We start from the raw sequence: 17,708 nt of genomic DNA, 5'->3' as shown, positions 1-17,708 counted from the left end.
GTTTGGGAAGGGAAGGTTTGGGAAGGGAAGGTTTGGGAAGGTTTGGGAAGGTTTGGGAAGGTTTGGGAAGGGAAGGTTTGGGAAGGGAAGGTTTGGGAAGGTTTGGGAAGGTTTGGGAAGGTTTGGGAAGGTTTGGGAAGGTTTGGGAAGGTTTGGGAAGGGAAGGTTTGGGAAGGTTTGGGAAGGTTTGGGAAGGTTTGGGAAGGTTTGGGAAGGTTTGGGAAGGTTTGGGAAGGGAAGGTTTGGGAAGGGAAGGTTTGGGAAGGGAAGGGAAGGGAAGGGAAGGGAAGGGAAGGGAAGGGAAGGGAAGGGAAGGGAAGGGAAGGGAAGGGATAAAGGAAGGGATAAAGGAAGGGATAAAGGAAGGGATAAAGGAAGAGCTGGAAGGTCCTGCAGGCAGGGAAAAGGGACCCTCCACACTTCCATGGAAATAAAACCCCAGGATCTGTGGAAAACAACATCCAAATGCCAGAACCATGGAAAACCCTCACTGCAATCCTGTGCCTTCCTACTGGAATCCCTGATGGAATCAAAGCCATTCCTGCTGTCCTGGTGCCTGCCAGCACAGGGGGCAGCCCATGGCACGAGCCCTGGGATCAGGATGGATTTGGGAATAATCCTTTGGTGCCTTAAACACCCCCCAGCAGGATTCCCTGCCTCGGGAAGGCCTCACTTACCCCAGCCAGAGTGAGAAGGTTTTCCAGGGATTTGGACATCAGCAGGCATTTCTTGGCTCTGGTCACGGCCACGTAGAGCAGGTTCCACTCATCCTCAGGGGTCCTGCCTGCGAGGGAGGGAGACAATCCCGGGATTCAGGGAGCAGCAGCCCTGTGTCCCTGTGCTCATCCTTCCCTGGGATAGAGGGAAGTGTCCACGCCCGTGGGATTGGAGGGGCTTGAAGGTCCCTTCCAAGGCAAAACATTCCAGGATTCCAGCTGTGGGGGGACAGCGGGGGGTTCTCTGGGAAAGCAGGAATTCCCAGGAATTTGGAGGAATTTGCAGGAAATTTGCAGGAATTTGCAGGGATTTTGCAGGAATTTGCAGGAATTTTGCAGGAATTTTGCAGGAATTTTGCAGGAAATTTGCAGGAATTTGCAGCCCCTGTGTTTGCTGGGCAGCTCCTGCCTGATCCCACATTCCTCCCACCAGGCAAAGGCAGGATTCCCAGATTCCTGTTTTCCTGTTTGGAGCCCTCCTGGAACCCTGGGAATTGCAGGGAATTCCCCTGGGAATTCCAGGTTCTCTGTGCTGACCCCCAGGCAAACCCTGCACTGACCTGAGGCTGGAAAAGGCTCCCAAAATGGAGCGACAGCGCTGGGACTGTGGGTGTGGGGTTTGGGCAGCAGTGTGTGACACCACAGGGGGGAAAACTTGGATTTTAAGGGTTTAGAATATGGTAATAGATAAATAAAGCAAGCTGGAGGATTTAGGGCAGAGGCTGAGTCCTTCTTTTTCACCTTCTCCTCCACGGCTCTTGGTGGTGTTTTGTATTTGGGTAGAAAAATCCACATTGCAGGCCAGGGGTGGTTGGGTATTGGGTTAAAAGTAAAAATAATTTAGGTGTCATTTAATAACTGGACAGTTTGTGCTTGAAAGGGCAGGCAGAGAGAGAGATGGGCTCCATTTTTCACTTTGTTAGCCAAAACTCACAACCTGTGAGACTGTAACATTGATAAAAATTCATAAACATCTGAGCCTGCACACAAACTCTGTCCCTCGAGCATTCAATCCTGCCTCTAACAGAAAAGAAAATAAAAGCAGCAGAGCCCAGGCTTGGCTCTGGAGGAGCTCCCAGGCCTGGATTCCCTCTGCTCACTGGGAAGGGAGCAGCTCCTCCACAGCAGGAGGAAGGGAAGCCGTGGCTTTCCCAAATTTGCTGCTGCACAGCTCCAGGCTTGGCTGCAGGAATATTTATGGAATGGGAGAATCCTCAGGGTTGGAAAGGGTGTGCAGAGGGATGAGGAGGGGGGAGTTGTTTTCATGGGAAAAATCACTGGAAGGGCTCTAAAAATAGGAACAACAAAAAAAAAGGCGTTCTAGGCCTTTCTTTTCCCTGCTCTGTTTGGACACAAGGTCATGGAATCAGGGAATCAGGGAATTATTTAGGTTGGAAAAGGCCTCGAAGAACTGGAGTCCATCCATTCCCAGCACTGCCAAGGCCACCCATGTCCCCAAGTGTCCCCAAGTGCCACATCCACAGGGCTCTGAAATCTCTCCAGGGTTGAGGACTCCACCCCTGCCCTGGGCAGCTCATTCCAGTGCCTGACCAACCTTTCCATGGAGGAATTTTCCCTAAAATCCCCCCTGAGCCTCCCCTGAGGCCGTTCCCTCTCCTCCTGTCCCTGTTCCTGGGAGCAGATCCCAAATCCCCCCGGCTGTCCCCTCCTGTCAGGAGCTGTGCAGAGCCACAAGGTCCCCCTGAGCCTCCTTTTCTCCCTCTGAGCCCTTCCCAGCTCCCTCAGGAATTCTCCAGCCCCTTCCCAGCTCCCTCAGGAATTCTCCAGCCCTTCCCAGCTCCCTCAGGAATTCTCCAGACCCTTCCCAGCTCCCTCAGGAATTCTCCAGCCCCTTCCCAGCTCCCTCAGGAATTCTCCAGCCCCTTCCCAGCTCCATCCCAAGCCCCAAACCGATCCCAGGATTCCAGGGAATGCCCAGGCAGAGGATGGAGCCTGGGAAGGTGGGAAGGGGCTGTGATTCCTGCCCTGCCCTGCCTGTAGAGATTCCATGATTCCATTTCCAATGCATTTCCCTCTTTTCCCCACTCCTGGCCAGCATTCCCTGGATCTGCTCTGGTTTATCCCCCACAGCTCCCAGCAAGCCCAGCCCCAGCACAAATCCTTGAGGAGCACAAGGGCCTGGCTCAGATCCCTGCAAGCCAGAGGGGAATTCTGGGGGCTGGAATTGGGTTTGGAGCAAGGTGGGGGCAGCTTCTGGAATCCTGGAATGGTTTGGGTTGGAAGGGACCTTAAAATCATCCAGTTCCACCCTCCTGGGCATGGAATTCCACTAAAGGAGACTCGGAGACAGCCAGGAGGAACTTCCAGGCTGAGGGCTGGATGCAGGAATTTATTCCAGCTCCTCTGTGCCACAAAACCGGGAATTCCTGTCCCAGTGGCTCCTGGCACAGGAACGGGCTGGAAATCCATGTTCCAGCTGCTCCAATTCCATGGAAAACAGGGCAGGGATGAACGAAACCTTCTGCAGCCACACTGGGGGTGCTCTGGGGGAGCCCCAAGGAGCCCCTGCCCAGCTCCTTCAGCTTTTCCTGCTTCTCCAGACCCTTCCCTGCTCCCTCAGCTTTTCCTGCTTTTCCAGACCCTTCCCAGCTCCCTCAGCTTTTCCTGCTTCTCCAGACCCTTCCCTGCTCCCTCAGCTTTTCCAGACCCTTCCCAGCTCCCTCAGCTTTTCCAGACCCTTCCCAGCTCCATCAGCTTTTCCTGCTTTTCCAGACCCTTCCCAGCTCCCTCAGCTTTTCCAGCCCCTTCCCCAGCTCCCTCAGCTTTTCCTGCTTTTCCAGACCCTTCCCAGCTCCCTCAGCTTTTCCTGCTTTTCCAGACCCTTCCCAGCTCCCTCAGCTTTTCCAGCCCCTTCCCCAGCTCCATTCCCACTCTCCAGGCCCTCTCCCCGTTCTCCTTTCCCGTTTTTTGGGGCTGTTCCCTCACCAAGCTGGATGTTCATCCTCCTGAGGAAAGCCTCGCTGACAGCAGGGATCTGCACAAAGTCATCCGTGACCCACACGGTGTCGAACTCCAGGCCCTTGGCCTGGTGCACGGTCCCGAGGAGATAATCTGGGAAAAAACAAGGAAAAAACAGGGAAAAAACAGGGAAAAAGGAGGGGAAAAGGAGGGGAAAAGGAGGGGAAAAGGAGGGGAAAAGGAGGGGAAAAGGAGGGGAAAAGGAGGGAAAAAGGAGGGGAAAAGGAGGGGAAAAGGAGGGGAAAAGGAGGGGAAAAGGAGGGGAAAAGGAGGGAAAAAGGAGGGAAAAAGGAAGGGAAAAGGAGGGGAAAAGGAGGGGAAAAGGAGGGAAAAAGGAGGGAAAAACAAGGGGAAAAACGAGGGGAAAAACGAGGGGAAAAACAGGGAAAAAGGAGGGGAAAAGGAGGGGAAAAGGAGGGAAAAAGGAGGGAAAAAGGAGGGAAAAAAGGAGGGAAAAAACGAGGGAAAAAACGAGGGAAAAAATGAGGAAAAAAACGAGGGAAAAAACGAGGGAAAAAACGAGGAAAAAACCAGGAAAAAACCAAGGAAAAAACCAAGGAAAAAACCAGGAAAAAACCAGGAAAAAACCAGGAAAAAACCAAGGAAAAAACCAAGGAAAAAAACAGGAAAAAAACAGGAAAAAACCAAGGAAAAAAACAGGAAAAAACAAGGAAAAAACCAAGGAAAAAACAAGGAAAAAACAAGGAAAAGGAGCAGTCATGGCAGCAGTAGTGGCGTTTTTTGTTTGGTGTCACTCTGCAGCCATTCCCCTTCTCCCAGATTTAAATCAGGAGCGAAAATCCCCTGTGGGGAATCCGGGGAGATGAAGGGAATTTTGTACCAAGGGAGATTCCTGGGAGAGCCCCAGCTCCAGCCACATTCCAACCAGGAATGCTCAGAATCTGAGGAATCTTCTCTCTCCAAATCCCAACAGCAATTCCAAATGGGCAGGGACACCTCCCACTGTCCCAGGGTGCTCCAATCCTTCCCTGGACATTCCAGGGATTCTCTGGCAATTCCATTGCAGGCAGGAATTCCTGCCCAAGATCCCATCCAGCCCTGCCCTCTGGCAGTGGGAGCCATTCCCTGTGTCCTGTCCCTCTGTCCCTTGTCCCCAGTCCCTCTGCAGCTCTCCTGGAGCCCCTCCAGGCCCTGGAATGTGCTGGAAGCTCTCCCTGGAGCCTTCCCTTCTCCAGGGGAACATTCCCAGCTCTCCCAGCCTGGCTCCAGAGCCTGAGATTGGATCCAGCTCCTCTCCAAGAAATTCATGGACTGAGGGGCCTCACCTGGAATCTCAGGAAACCATGAAGGGTCTCCCTTCCCTTTCCCTCTCTTTTCTATCCCCATTTTCCACAAAAATCCCTCTGAATGGATTCTGAGTGTCCCAAATCCCAGAATCCCGGAATGGTTTGGGCGGGAAGGGACCTCAGAGCTCATTCCAGGGACACCTCCCACCATCCCAGGCTGCTCCAATCCTTCCTTGGACATTGCAGGGCTCCAGGGATTCTCTGGCAATTCCATTCCAGGCAGGAATTCCTGCCCAAGATCCCATCCAGCCCTGCCCTCCGGCAGTGGGAGCCATTCCCTGTGTCCTGTCCCTCTGTCCCTTGTCCCCAGTCCCTCTGCAGCTCTCCTGGAATGTTCTGGAAGCTCTCCCTGGATCCCTCCCCTCTCCAGGTGAACACCCCCAGCTCTCCCAGCCTGAGGCACTCCAATCCCAAAAGGAATTCGGGATGTGCCTCTCCCCTTCCTCCCTCCCTAAAACCCCAACCCACCCCATCCGCGCTTTCCTCCGGGATAAAAACCATCGGAAAAATCGCTGGGAAAACGCTCCAAACTTTTCCCCGTGCTCTTTATTCACCTGCCAGGTCCTGCTGTGCCACGTGGCTGGCCCTGATCCTGGCCACCATTCCCGGGATGTTGTCCCTGTGCCTGTCCACGATGGCGATCTTGCCCTGCAGGTCCCTGTCGTCGGCGCGCTCGGCGAAGTCGCGCAGCGCCGCCAGCCCGCCGCGCTCCTCCCAGCGCCGCACCAACGCATCCTCCACCTCCAGCTGGCCTGAATTTAATTATTTCAAATATTTTAATATAACTCAACCTTTAATTCAAGTTTAAATTAATCAATTATCCCATCCCGGGTCAATATTTCAGCTGTCAATGGGGTTTGACCAGGAGTTTACCGCTGAAAAAGTTGTGAGTCATTTCCGCTGCTTAATTCCAGAAATCCCCAAAATCCCAAAATTTTGGCTGCTTAATTCCAGAAATCCCCAAAATCCCAAAATTTTGGCTGCTTAAATCCAGAAATCCCAAAATCCCAAAATTTTGGCTGCTTAATTCCAGAAATCCCCAAAATCCCAAAATTTTGGCTGCTTAATTCCAGAAATCCCCAAAATCCCAAAATTTTGGCTGCTTAATTCCAGAAATCCCCAAAATCCCAAAATTTTGGCTGCTTAATTCCAGAAATCCCAAAATCCCAAAATTTTGGCTGCTTAATTCCAGAAATCCCCAAAATCCCAAAATTTTGGCTGCTTAAATCCAGAAATCCCAAAATCCCAAAATTGTGGCTGCTTAATTCCAGAAATCCCAAAATCCCAAAATTTTGGCTGCTTAATTCCAGAAATCCCAAAATCCCAAAATTTTGGCTGCTTAATTCCAGAAATCCCCAAAATCCTAAAATTTTGGCTGCTTAATTCCAGAAATCCCCAAAATCCCAAAATTTTGGCTGCTTAATTCCAGAAATCCCCCAAAATCCCAAAATTTTGGCTGCTTAATTCCAGAAATCCCAAAATCCCAAAATTTTGGCTGCTTAATTCCAGAAATCCCAAAATCCCAAAATTGTGGCTGCTTAATTCCAGAAATCCCCAAAATCCCAAAATTTTGGCTGCTTAATTCCAGAAATCCCCAAATCCCAAAATTTTGGCTGCTTAATTCCAGAAATCCCCAAAATCCCAAAATTTTGGCTGCTTAATTCCAGAAATCCCAAAATCCCAAAATTTTGGCTGCTTAATTCCAGAAATCCCCAAAATCCCAAAATTTTGGCTGCTTAATTCCAGAAATCCCCAAAATCCCAAAATTTTGGCTGCTTAATTCCAGAAATCCCCAAAATTTGGGAATTTGTCAGACCTCTTTTCCCAGTTTGCACAGTGATTCCTTCATTTTAGTGTCAGTAAATTCAGAATTTGGGATATTTTTCCCAGGTTTTTTCAGATTTTTAGGTGCTTTAGATCCTGTCAGGAATTGTGTGGGGAGAAATGGGGAAGGTTTGGGGTTGTCCATTAAAAATTCATCTGATGCTGGTGGATTTTAAATGAGTGGTTTTTAGACTGAATTTTTATCAGTATTTTAAAGGAAATCTTGAATTTTACCCTAATTTTATCCTGAATTTTATCCTGAATTTTATCCTGAATTTTATTCCATATTTTAAAGGAAATCCTGATTTTTTTCCTGAATTTTATCCTAATTTTATCCTGAATTTTAAAGGAAATCCTGATTTTTTCCTGAATTTTGTCCTGAATTTTATTCCATATTTTATCCTAATTTTATCCTGAATTTTAAAGGAAATTCTGAATTTAATCTTGAATTTTGTCCTGAATTTTGTCCTGAATTTTATTCCACATTTTAGAGGAAATCCTGAATTTTATCCTGAATTTTATTCTACATTTTAGAGGAAATCCTGAATTTTATCCTAATTTTATCCTGATTTTTATCCTGAATTTTTCCTGAATTTTGTCCTGAATTTTATTCCATATTTTATCCTAATTTTATCCTGAATTTTAAAGGAAATCCTGAATTTTATCCTGAATTTTATGGGAAATCCTGAATTTTATCCTGAATTTTATCCTGAATTTTATTCCACATTTTAAAGAGAATCCTGAATTTTATCCTAATTTTATCCTGAATTTTATCCTAAATTTTAAGGGAAATCCTGAATTTTGTCCTGAATTTTATTCCACATTTTAGAGGAAATCCTGAATTTTATCCTAATTTTATCCTGAATTTTAAGGGAAATCCTGAATTTTATCCTGAATTTTGTCCTGAATTTTATTCCAAATTTTAAAGGAAATCCTGAATTTTATCCTGAACTTTTTCCTAATTTTATCCTGAATTTTAAAGGAAATCCTGAATTTTATTCCATATTTTAAAAGAAATTCTGAATTTTATTGCATATTTTATTCCACATTTTAGAGGAAATCCTGAATTTAATCCTGAATTTTATTCTAAATTTTAAAAGAATACCTGAATTTTTATGCTGAATTTTATTCAATAGTTTAAGGGAAATTCTGATTTTTTATCCTGAATTTTAAAGGAAATCTTGAATTTTTATCCAAATTTTATTCCATAGTTTAAAAGAAATTCTGAATTTTATCCTCAATTTTGCCCTGAATTTTATCCTGAATTTTAAAGGAAATCCTGATTTTTATCCTGAATTTTATTCCATATTTTATCCTGAATTTTATCCTAATTCTTATTCCACATTTTAAAGGAAATCCTGAATTTTATCCAGAATTCTTTTCCATATTTTATCCTGAATTTTATCCTGAAATTTAAAGGAACTTCTGAATTTTATCCCGAATTTTATTCCATATTTTAAAGGAAAATATAAAAAATGAGATTTACGCCCAAAACAATCCAGGGAAAGCTGAAGATAAATGAAAAATGATCGAAAATTTGAATTAAAAATTGGGGAAAATATCCCAAATTCTGGATTTACTTCCACTGAAAATAAGAAAATAGAAAATCAGTTTTTTATAAAATTCTGTATATAATTTTATAACTGTTTCTATATTTATAAAATATAAAATGAAGCAAGAAAAGGGTTTTATTTCCAGGAAAAGCTGAAATATCCTGGCCAATACTCACAGCTCCCCCGGAGCTCTGCGGGCTGGCCCAGCTTCCAAATGGCCAAAATCCTGCCCAGGCCAAACCTCTCCAAGCCCTGCACAAAGAAAAGGGGGTTAGAAATAAAATAAAGTAAAATAAAATAAAATAAAATACTGAATAAAATAAAATAAAATAAAATGAAATAAAATAAATAAAATACTAAATAAAATAAAATAGAATAAATATAAAATAAAATAAAATAAAATAAAATAAAGTAAAATAAAATAAAATAAAATAAAAATAAAATAAAATAAAATAAAGTAAAATAAAATACTAAATAAAATAAAATAAAATACTAAATAAAATAAAATAAAATAAAGTAAAATACTAAATAAAATAAAATAAAATAAAATAAAATAAAGTAAAATACTAAATAAAATAAAATAAAGTAAAATAAAATAAAATAAAATAAAATACTAAATAAAATAAAATAAAGTAAAATAAAATGAAATAAAATAAAATAAAATAAAATAAATTAAATTAAAATGAAATAAAATAAAATAAAATAAAATAAATTAAATTAAAATGAAATAAAATATAATAAAATAAAATAAAATAAAGTAAAATAAAATAGAATAGAATAAAATAAAATAGAATAAAATAAAATACTAAATAAAATTAAATAAAATAAAAGTAATGTAAAATAAAAGTAAAGTAAAGTAAAATAAAATAAAGTAATGTAAAATAAAAAAAAATAAAATAAAATACTAAATAAAATAAAAATATAAAATAAAAATAAAAAATAAAATATAAAATAAATATTAAAAATAATATAAATATAATATAAATACAAATATAGTAAATTTTTAAAAATATAAAATATAAAATAAAGTAAAATAAAATAAAATAAAATATAAAATAAGCCAAAGTAAAATAAAGTAAAATAAAAAAAATGAAAGAAATAAAACAAATAAAAGATATAAAAATAAAATAAAATAATAAAGTAAAATAAAATAAACAAAATATAAAAGAAATAAAAGAAATAAAATAAAATAAAATAAAATAAAATAAAATAAAATAAAATAAAATAATAAAGTAAAATAAAATAAAAATTAAATTAAAAAATAAAGTCAAATAAAATAAAATATAAAAGAAATAAATAAAAGATATAAAAATAAAATAAAATAATAAAATAAAGTAAAATAAAGTAAGATAATAAAGTAAAATAAATAAAATAAAAAAAATAAAATAAAGTAAAATAAAATAAGACGAGGGCTGCAAGGGCTGGTGAGTAACAGCTCTAAATTTCATCCCTGCCCACAAAAAATTCCTGTTTTTTCCTGGAATATTTATTTAAATCCTTAGAATTGTTTATCCCACCTGCCCATCCCTCTTTCCCTGCCTCATCCCTCATAAAAACAGGACAAATTATCCTCAAAATGGGATGAGCCTGGTCAGGTTGCAGAGTTACAGCTCGAAATATCATCCCTGACCACAAAAAAAATCTGTTTTTTCCTGAAAATTCCTGGTTTTTTTCCTGAAAATTCCTGGTTTTTTTCTAGAATATTTATTTAAATCCTTGGAATTGTTTATTCCAGCTGTCCATCCCTCTTTTCCTCCTCCATTCCTGATAAAAACAGGACAAATTATCCTCAAAATGGGATGAGGCCTGCACAGCTTGGGGAATAAGAGCTTCAAATAAAATCCTACAAAAAATTCCTGGTTTTTTCCTGAAAATTCCTGTTTTTCTCCTGGAATATTTATTTAAATCCTTAGAATTGTTTATTCCAGCTGCCCATCCCTCTTTCCCTGCCTCATCCCTCATAAAAAAGGGACAAATTATCCTCAAAATGGGATGAGCCTGGTCAGGTTGGAGAATCACAACCTTCAATAGTATCCCATTAAAAATTCCTGATTTTTCCTGAAAATTCCTGATTTTTCCTGGAATATTTATTTAAATCCTTGGAATTGTTTATTCCAGCTGTCCAGCCCTCTTTTCCTGCCTCATCCCTCATAAAAAATGGGACAAATTATCCTCAAAATGGGATAAGGCCCTCAAGGGTTGGAGAGTCACAACCTTCAATAGTATCCCATAAAAAATTCCCGATTTTTCCTGAAAATTCCTGGTTTTTCCTGGAATATTTATTGAAATCCTTGGAATTATTTATCCCACCTGTCCATCCCTCCTTTCCTCCCCCATCCCTGACAAAAACAGGATAAATTATCCACAAAACGGGATGAAAGCGGCACAGGAGAACCCGGCCCTCCCCGGGCCCAGAAATTCCCATTTTTTCCAGGAATCTCCATGGAAATCTCTGGAATTGGGCAGGGAAGGCACGCTGTCACTGCCCTCACCCCAATAATGTGGATTTTGGCCGGGGGTTGTCTGGCAGAGAATCTCACGGCGTCCTCGAACACGCTGCAGTTACTGCGGGACAGCAGCGCCGCCGGCCCCGCCCGGCCCGTCCGCACAGAGCCTGCGGGGGCAATGGGTCAATAGTGCAGTTATTGCAGTTTACTTTATTTATTTTATTTCATTTCATTTCATTTCATTTCATTTCATTTCATTTCATTTTATTTCATTTCATTTCATTTCATTTCATTTCATTTCATTTCATTTCATTTCATTTCATTTCATTTCATTTCATTTCATTTTTATTTCATTTCATTTCATGTTATTTTTATTTCATTTCATTTCATTTCATTTCATTTCATTTCATTTCATTTTATTTTCATTTCATTTCATTTCATTTCATTTTAATTTAATTTAATTTAATTTAATTTTTATTTTATTTTATTTTACTTCATTTCATTTTACTTCATTTTATTTTACTTCATTTCATTTTACTTCATTTCATTTTATTTTATTTTTATTTTATTTTATTTTATTTTTATTTTATTTTATTTTATTTTTATTTTATTTTACTTCATTTCATTTTATTTCATTTTATTTTATTTCATTTCATTTTACTTCATTTTATTTTATTTCATTTCCTTTTACTTCATTTCATTTCATTTCATTTCATTTTACTTCATTTCATTTTACTTCATTTCATTTTGTTTTATTTTCCTTCATTTCATTTTACTTCATTTCATTTCGTTTTATTTTACTTCATTTCATTTTATTTTATTTTATTTTATTTTATTTTATTTTATTTTATTTTATTTTTATTTTACTACATTTTTATTTTACTTCATTTCATTTTACTTCATTTCATTTTACTTCATTTCATTTTACTTCATTTCATTTTATTTTACTTCATTTCATTTCGCTTTATTTTACTTCATTTAATTTTACTTCATTTTATTTTATTTTATTTTATTTTATTTTATTTTATTTTTATTTTACTTCATTTTTATTTTACTTCATTTCATTTTACTTCATTTCATTTTACTTCATTTCATTTTACTTCATTTCATTTTATTTTACTTCATTTCATTTCGCTTTATTTTACTTCATTTAATTTTACTTCATTTTATTTTATTTTATTTTATTTTATTTTATTTTATTTTATTTTTATTTTACTTCATTTTTATTTTACTTCATTTCATTTTACTTCATTTCATTTTACTTCATTTCATTTTATTTTCCTTCATTTTATTTTATTTTATTTTATTTTATTTTACTTCATTTCATTTTATTTTATTTTATTTTATTTTATTTTATTTTATTTTATTTTATTTTATTTTACTTCATTTCATTTTATTTTATTTTATTTTATTTTATTTTACTTCATTTCATTTCATTTTACTTTTATTATTTTTTATTTACTTACTTACTATGTTTAAAAGTAAAATGAATTTAAAAGTAAAATGAATTTTACTCCATTTCATTTCATTTTAATTTTATTATTTTTTATTTGTTTACTATGTTTAAAAATCTATTATTTAGGATTAATATTTACCAGTAATTTCATTTTAATTTGATTATTAAATTAATAAAGGATTATTCCTTTACTTATTATTTCTAAAAATTCTATTATTTAGGACTAATATTTGCTGGTAATTTCATTATGATTGTTAAATTAATAAAGGATTATTCCTTTATTTACTCTCTAGTTTTAAAAATCTATTATTTGTGACTAATATTTACTAATAATTTCATTTCAATTTGATCATTACCAATTTACTATTAATTTATTTTATAAATTTATTAATTAATAGTCATTAAATAATTTTCCTTATTAATTTTGTTGTATACATTTAAAGATTTCACATTTGAATCTTAAATTTAATTCCAAATTAATTTTTTTAAATTAACACAATTTTAAACTTAAAAATGAAATGAAGCCCATTTAACTCTTTAATATTTCTCAGTAATATTTAAATTAAAATTTACAAATTTAAACTTCCCCTTTAAATTGAAATTAATGCAATTTTAAACTTAAAAATTCAATTCCATCGCATTCATTTAATTCTTTAATATTTATTAGGAATATTGTTATTTAAGTTTAAATTTATTAAATTTAACACAAATTTAAACTTTAAAATTAAATCCATTTAACTCTTTAATATTTATCAGTAAAATTTAAATTTAAATGTACAAATTTAAACTTCTCCTTTAAACTGAAATTAACACCATTTTAAACTTAAAAATTAAATTAAATCCAATTTAGTTCTTTAACGTTTATCAGTAATATTTAAATTGAAATTTACAAATTAAAACTTCTTATATAAATTTAAATGAACACAATTTTAAACCTAAAAACTAAATTAAATCCATTTAATTCTTTAACGTTTATCAGTAATATTTAAATTTAGAAATTTAAATTTATTAACTTTAAATTAACAAAATTTAAACTTAAAAATTAAGTTAAACCCATTTACCTCTTTAATATTTCTCAGTAATATTTAAATTGAAATTTACCAATTTAAACTGCTCCTCTAAATTGAAATTAAGGCAATATTTAAACTTAAAAATTAAATTAAACCCATTTAATTCTTTAATATTTATTAGGAATATTCTTATTTAAGTTTAAACTTACAAATTTAAATTTATTAAATTTAAATGAAGACAATTTTAAACTTAAAAATTAAATTAAATCCATTAAATTCTTGAACATTTCTCACTAATATTTAAATTGAAATTTCCAAATTTAAACTGCTCCTCTAAATTGAAATTAACACGATTTTAAACTTAAAAATTAAATTAAATCCATTTAGTTCTTTAATATTTATCAGTAAAATTTAGATTTAAATGTACAAATTTAAACTTCTTATATAAATTTAAATAAACAGAATTTTAAATTAAATCCATTTAGTTCTTTAACGTTTATCAGTAATATAAAAATTTAAAAATTTAAACTTCTTATTTAAATTGAAATATTTATTAGGAATATTATTATTTAAGTTTTTATTTAAGTTTAAATTTATAAATTTAAATTTATTAAATTTAAATGAAGACAATTTTAAACTTAAAAATTAAATTAAATCACATCCATTTGATTCTTTAATACTTATCAATATTATTAGTTCAGTTTAAATTTAGAAATTTAAATTTAGAAATTTAAATTTATTAAATTGAAATGAAGACAATTTTAAACTTAAAAATTAAATTAAATCCATTTAATTCTTTATTATTTATCAATAATATTATTTCAGTTTAAATTTATAAATTTAAATTTATAAATTTAAATTTATTAAATTGAAATGAACACAATTTTAAACTTAAAAATTAAATTAAATCCATTTAGTTCTTTAACGTTTATCAATAATATAAAAATTTTAAAATTTAAACTTCTTACTTAAATTGAAATGAACGCAATTTTAAACTTAAAAATTAAATTAAATCCATTTAATTCTTTATTATTTATCAATATTATTATTTCAGTTTAAATTTAGAAATTTAAATTTAGAAATTTAAATTTATTAAGTTTAAATGAACGCAATTTTAAACTTAAAAATTAAATTAAATCACATCCATTTGATTCTTTAATACTTATCAATAATATTATTATTTCAGTTTAAATTTAGAAATTTAAATTTAGAAATTTAAATTTAGAAATTTAAATTTATTAAATTGAAATGAACGCAATTTTAAACTTAAAAATTAAATTCATTTAATTCTTTATTATTTATCAATAATATTATTTCAGTTTAAATTTAGAAATTTAAATTTATTAAATTTAAATGAACGCAATTTTAAACTTAAAAATTAAATTAGATCACATCCATTTGATTCTTTAATACTTATCAATAATATTATTATTTCAGTTTAAATTTAGAAATTTAAATTTAGAAATTTAAATTTAGAAATTTAGTTTTATTAAATTGAAATGAACGCAATTTTAAACTTAAAAATTCAATTAAATCCATTTAATTCTTTAATATTTATCAGTAATATTATTTCAGTTTAAATTTAGAAATTTAAATTTAGAAATTTAAATTTATTAAATTGAAATGAACGCAATTTTAAACTTAAAAATGAAATTAAATCACATCCATTTGATTCTTTAATACTTATCAATAATATTATTATTTCAGTTTAAATTTAGAAATTTAAATTTAGAAATTTAAATTTATTAAATTGAAATGAACACAATTTTAAACTTAAAAATTAAATTAAATCACATCCATTTGATTCTTTAATACTTATCAATAATATTATTATTTCAGTTTAAATTTAGAAATTTAAATTTATTTAATTGAAATGAAGACAATTTTAAACTTAAAAATTAAATTAAATCCATTTAATTCTTTAACGTTTATCAGTAATATAAAAATTTAAAAATTTAAACTTCTTATTTAAATTGAAATTAATACGACTTTAAACTTAAAAATTAAATTAAATCACATCCATTTGATTCTTTAATACTTATCAATAATATTATTAGTTCAGTTTAAATTTAGAAATTTAAATTTATTTAATTGAAATGAAGACAATTTTAAACTTAAAAATTAAATTAAATCCATTTAATTCTTTATTATTTATCAATAATATTATTTCAGTTTAAATTTATAAATTTAAATTTATAAATTTAAATTTATTAAATTGAAATGAAGACAATTTTAAACTTAAAAATTCAATTAAATCCATTTAGTTCTTTAATATTTCTCAGTAATATTTCAATTGAAATTTACAAATTTAAACTTCCCCTTTAAATTTAAATGAACACAATTTTAAACTTAAAAATTCAATTCCGTCGCATTCATTTAATTCTTTAATATTTATCAATAATATTATTTCATTTTAAATTTAGAAATTTAAATTTAGAAATTTAGATTTATTAAATTGAAATGAAGACAATTTTAAACTTAAAAATTCAATTAAATCCATTTAGTTCTTTAATATTTATCAGTAATATTAAGTTTAAATTTAGAAATCTAAATTTATTAAATCGAAATGAAGAGAATTTTAAACTTAAAAACTAAATCCATTTAGTTCTTTAATATTTATCAATAATATATAAATTTAAAAAATTAAACTTCTTTAAATTGAAATATTTATTAGGAATATTATTATTTAAGTTTCTATTTAAGTTTAAATTTACAAATTTAAATTTATTTAATTTAAATTAAGACAATTTTAAACTTAAAAGTTAAATTAAATCACATCCATTTGATTCTTTAATACTTATCAATAATATTATTATTTCAGTTAAAATTTAGAAATTTAAATTTAGAAATTTAAATTTATAAATTTAAATTTATTAAATTGAAATGAACACAATTTTAAACTTAAAAATTAAATTAAATCCATTTAATTCTTTAATATTTATCAGTAATATTATTATTTAAGTTAAAATTTAGAAATCTAAATTTAGATTTATTACATTGAAATGAAGACTTTTTAAACTTAAAAATTAAATTAAATCCATTTAATTCTTTATTATTTATCAATAATATTATTTCAGTTTAAATTTATAAATTTAAATTTATAAATTTAGATTTATTAAATTTAAATGAAGACAATTTTAAACTTAAAAATTCAATTAAATCCATTTAGTTCTTTAATATTTCTCAGTAATATTTCAATTGAAATTTAAAAATTTAAACTTCTCCTTTAAATTGAAATGAACGCAATATTTAAACTTAAAAATTAAATTAAATCCATTTAATTCTTTAATATTTATCAATAATATTATTTCAGTTTAAATTTAGAAATTTGATTTTAGAAATTTAAATTTATTTAATTGAAATGAAGACAATTTTAAACTTAAAAATTAAATTCCGTCGCATTCATTTAATTCTTTAATATTTATCAATAATATTGTTTCAGTTTAAATTTAGAAATTTAAATTTAGAAATTTAAAATTATTAAGTTTAAATGAAGACAATATTAAACTTAAAAATTAAATTAAATCCATTTAATTACTGTATATTCAGCAGCAATAAAATTTAATTTATTACTTAAATAATTACTATTATTTGACGATTTAATTCCATATAATTATTTAATACAATAAATGAATTTTTCCTGATTTAACCCCCAGCCCAACTCAATTATTTGGAGTTTTGTGTCCATGCCAGCCCCGCTCACCGCTCTGGGTCCCGCCCAGCAGGGCGCGGCTGCGGCTGCCCCTGCCCATGGCCAGGACGGCGGAGCCCACGAAGGCGATCTCGGGCCCGAAGCGGAAACTCTGCACGGAAAAAAAACCCCGGAAATCTTCTGGGGGATTTTTCCAAGGAAAAAGCTCCAAAATATTCCTGGAAATCCTGGTTATTTGTAAAAAATTCTGGAGATCTTTTCTCTTGGAAAAAGGATCAAAATCCTTCCAAAATATTCCTAGAAATCCCAGTCGTGCTTAAATTCAAATGATGTCGTTCCCACCAATGTTCTGGACAATTTTTCTATTGGAAAAGGCAGCAAAATATTCAAAATATTCCTGGAAATCTTGGCCATGGGCAGGGACACCTCCCACTGCTCCAGGCTGCTCCAACCTTTCCTTGGACATTCCAGGGATTCTCTGGGAATTCCATTCCAGGCAGGAATTCCTGCCCAAGATCCCATCCAGCCCTGCCCTCTGGCAGTGAGAGCCATTCCCTGTGTCCTGTCCCTCTGTCCCTTGTCCCCAGTCCCTCTGCAGCTCTCCTGGAGCTCCTCCAGGCCCTGGAATGTTCTGGAAGCTCTCCCTGGAGCCTTCTCCTCTCCAGGGGAACATTCCCAGCTCTCCCAGCCTGGCTCCAGAGCCTGAGATTGGATCCAGCTCCTCTCCAAGAAATTCATGGACTGAGGGGCCTCACTTGGAATCT

The 17,708-nt window shown here is 32.9% G+C and overlaps 1 protein-coding gene across 2 annotated transcripts in view; it reads right to left on the bottom strand.

Moving 5' to 3' along the window:
• The window catches only part of FBH1 (F-box DNA helicase 1), a 44,446-nt gene that overhangs the window by 1,761 nt on the left and 24,977 nt on the right, over positions 1–17,708 (bottom strand). For both annotated transcript variants that reach the window (XM_063397152.1, XM_063397150.1), the window contains exons 14-19: positions 16,996–17,095; positions 10,872–10,993; positions 8,556–8,631; positions 5,557–5,754; positions 3,663–3,788; positions 678–784 (exon numbers count right to left, since the gene is read on the bottom strand). In XM_063397152.1, coding sequence (XP_063253222.1) covers positions 678–784; positions 3,663–3,788; positions 5,557–5,754; positions 8,556–8,631; positions 10,872–10,993; positions 16,996–17,095 — 729 coding nt within the window. The remainder of the gene's footprint in view (positions 1–677; positions 785–3,662; positions 3,789–5,556; positions 5,755–8,555; positions 8,632–10,871; positions 10,994–16,995; positions 17,096–17,708) is intronic.

This window comes from Prinia subflava, chromosome 4 (assembly GCF_021018805.1).
Source record: "Prinia subflava isolate CZ2003 ecotype Zambia chromosome 4, Cam_Psub_1.2, whole genome shotgun sequence".
Taxonomy (NCBI): Eukaryota; Metazoa; Chordata; class Aves; order Passeriformes; family Cisticolidae; genus Prinia; species Prinia subflava.
Note: the sequence above shows the minus strand (reverse complement) of the source record. Positions and strands in the feature narration are given on the sequence as shown.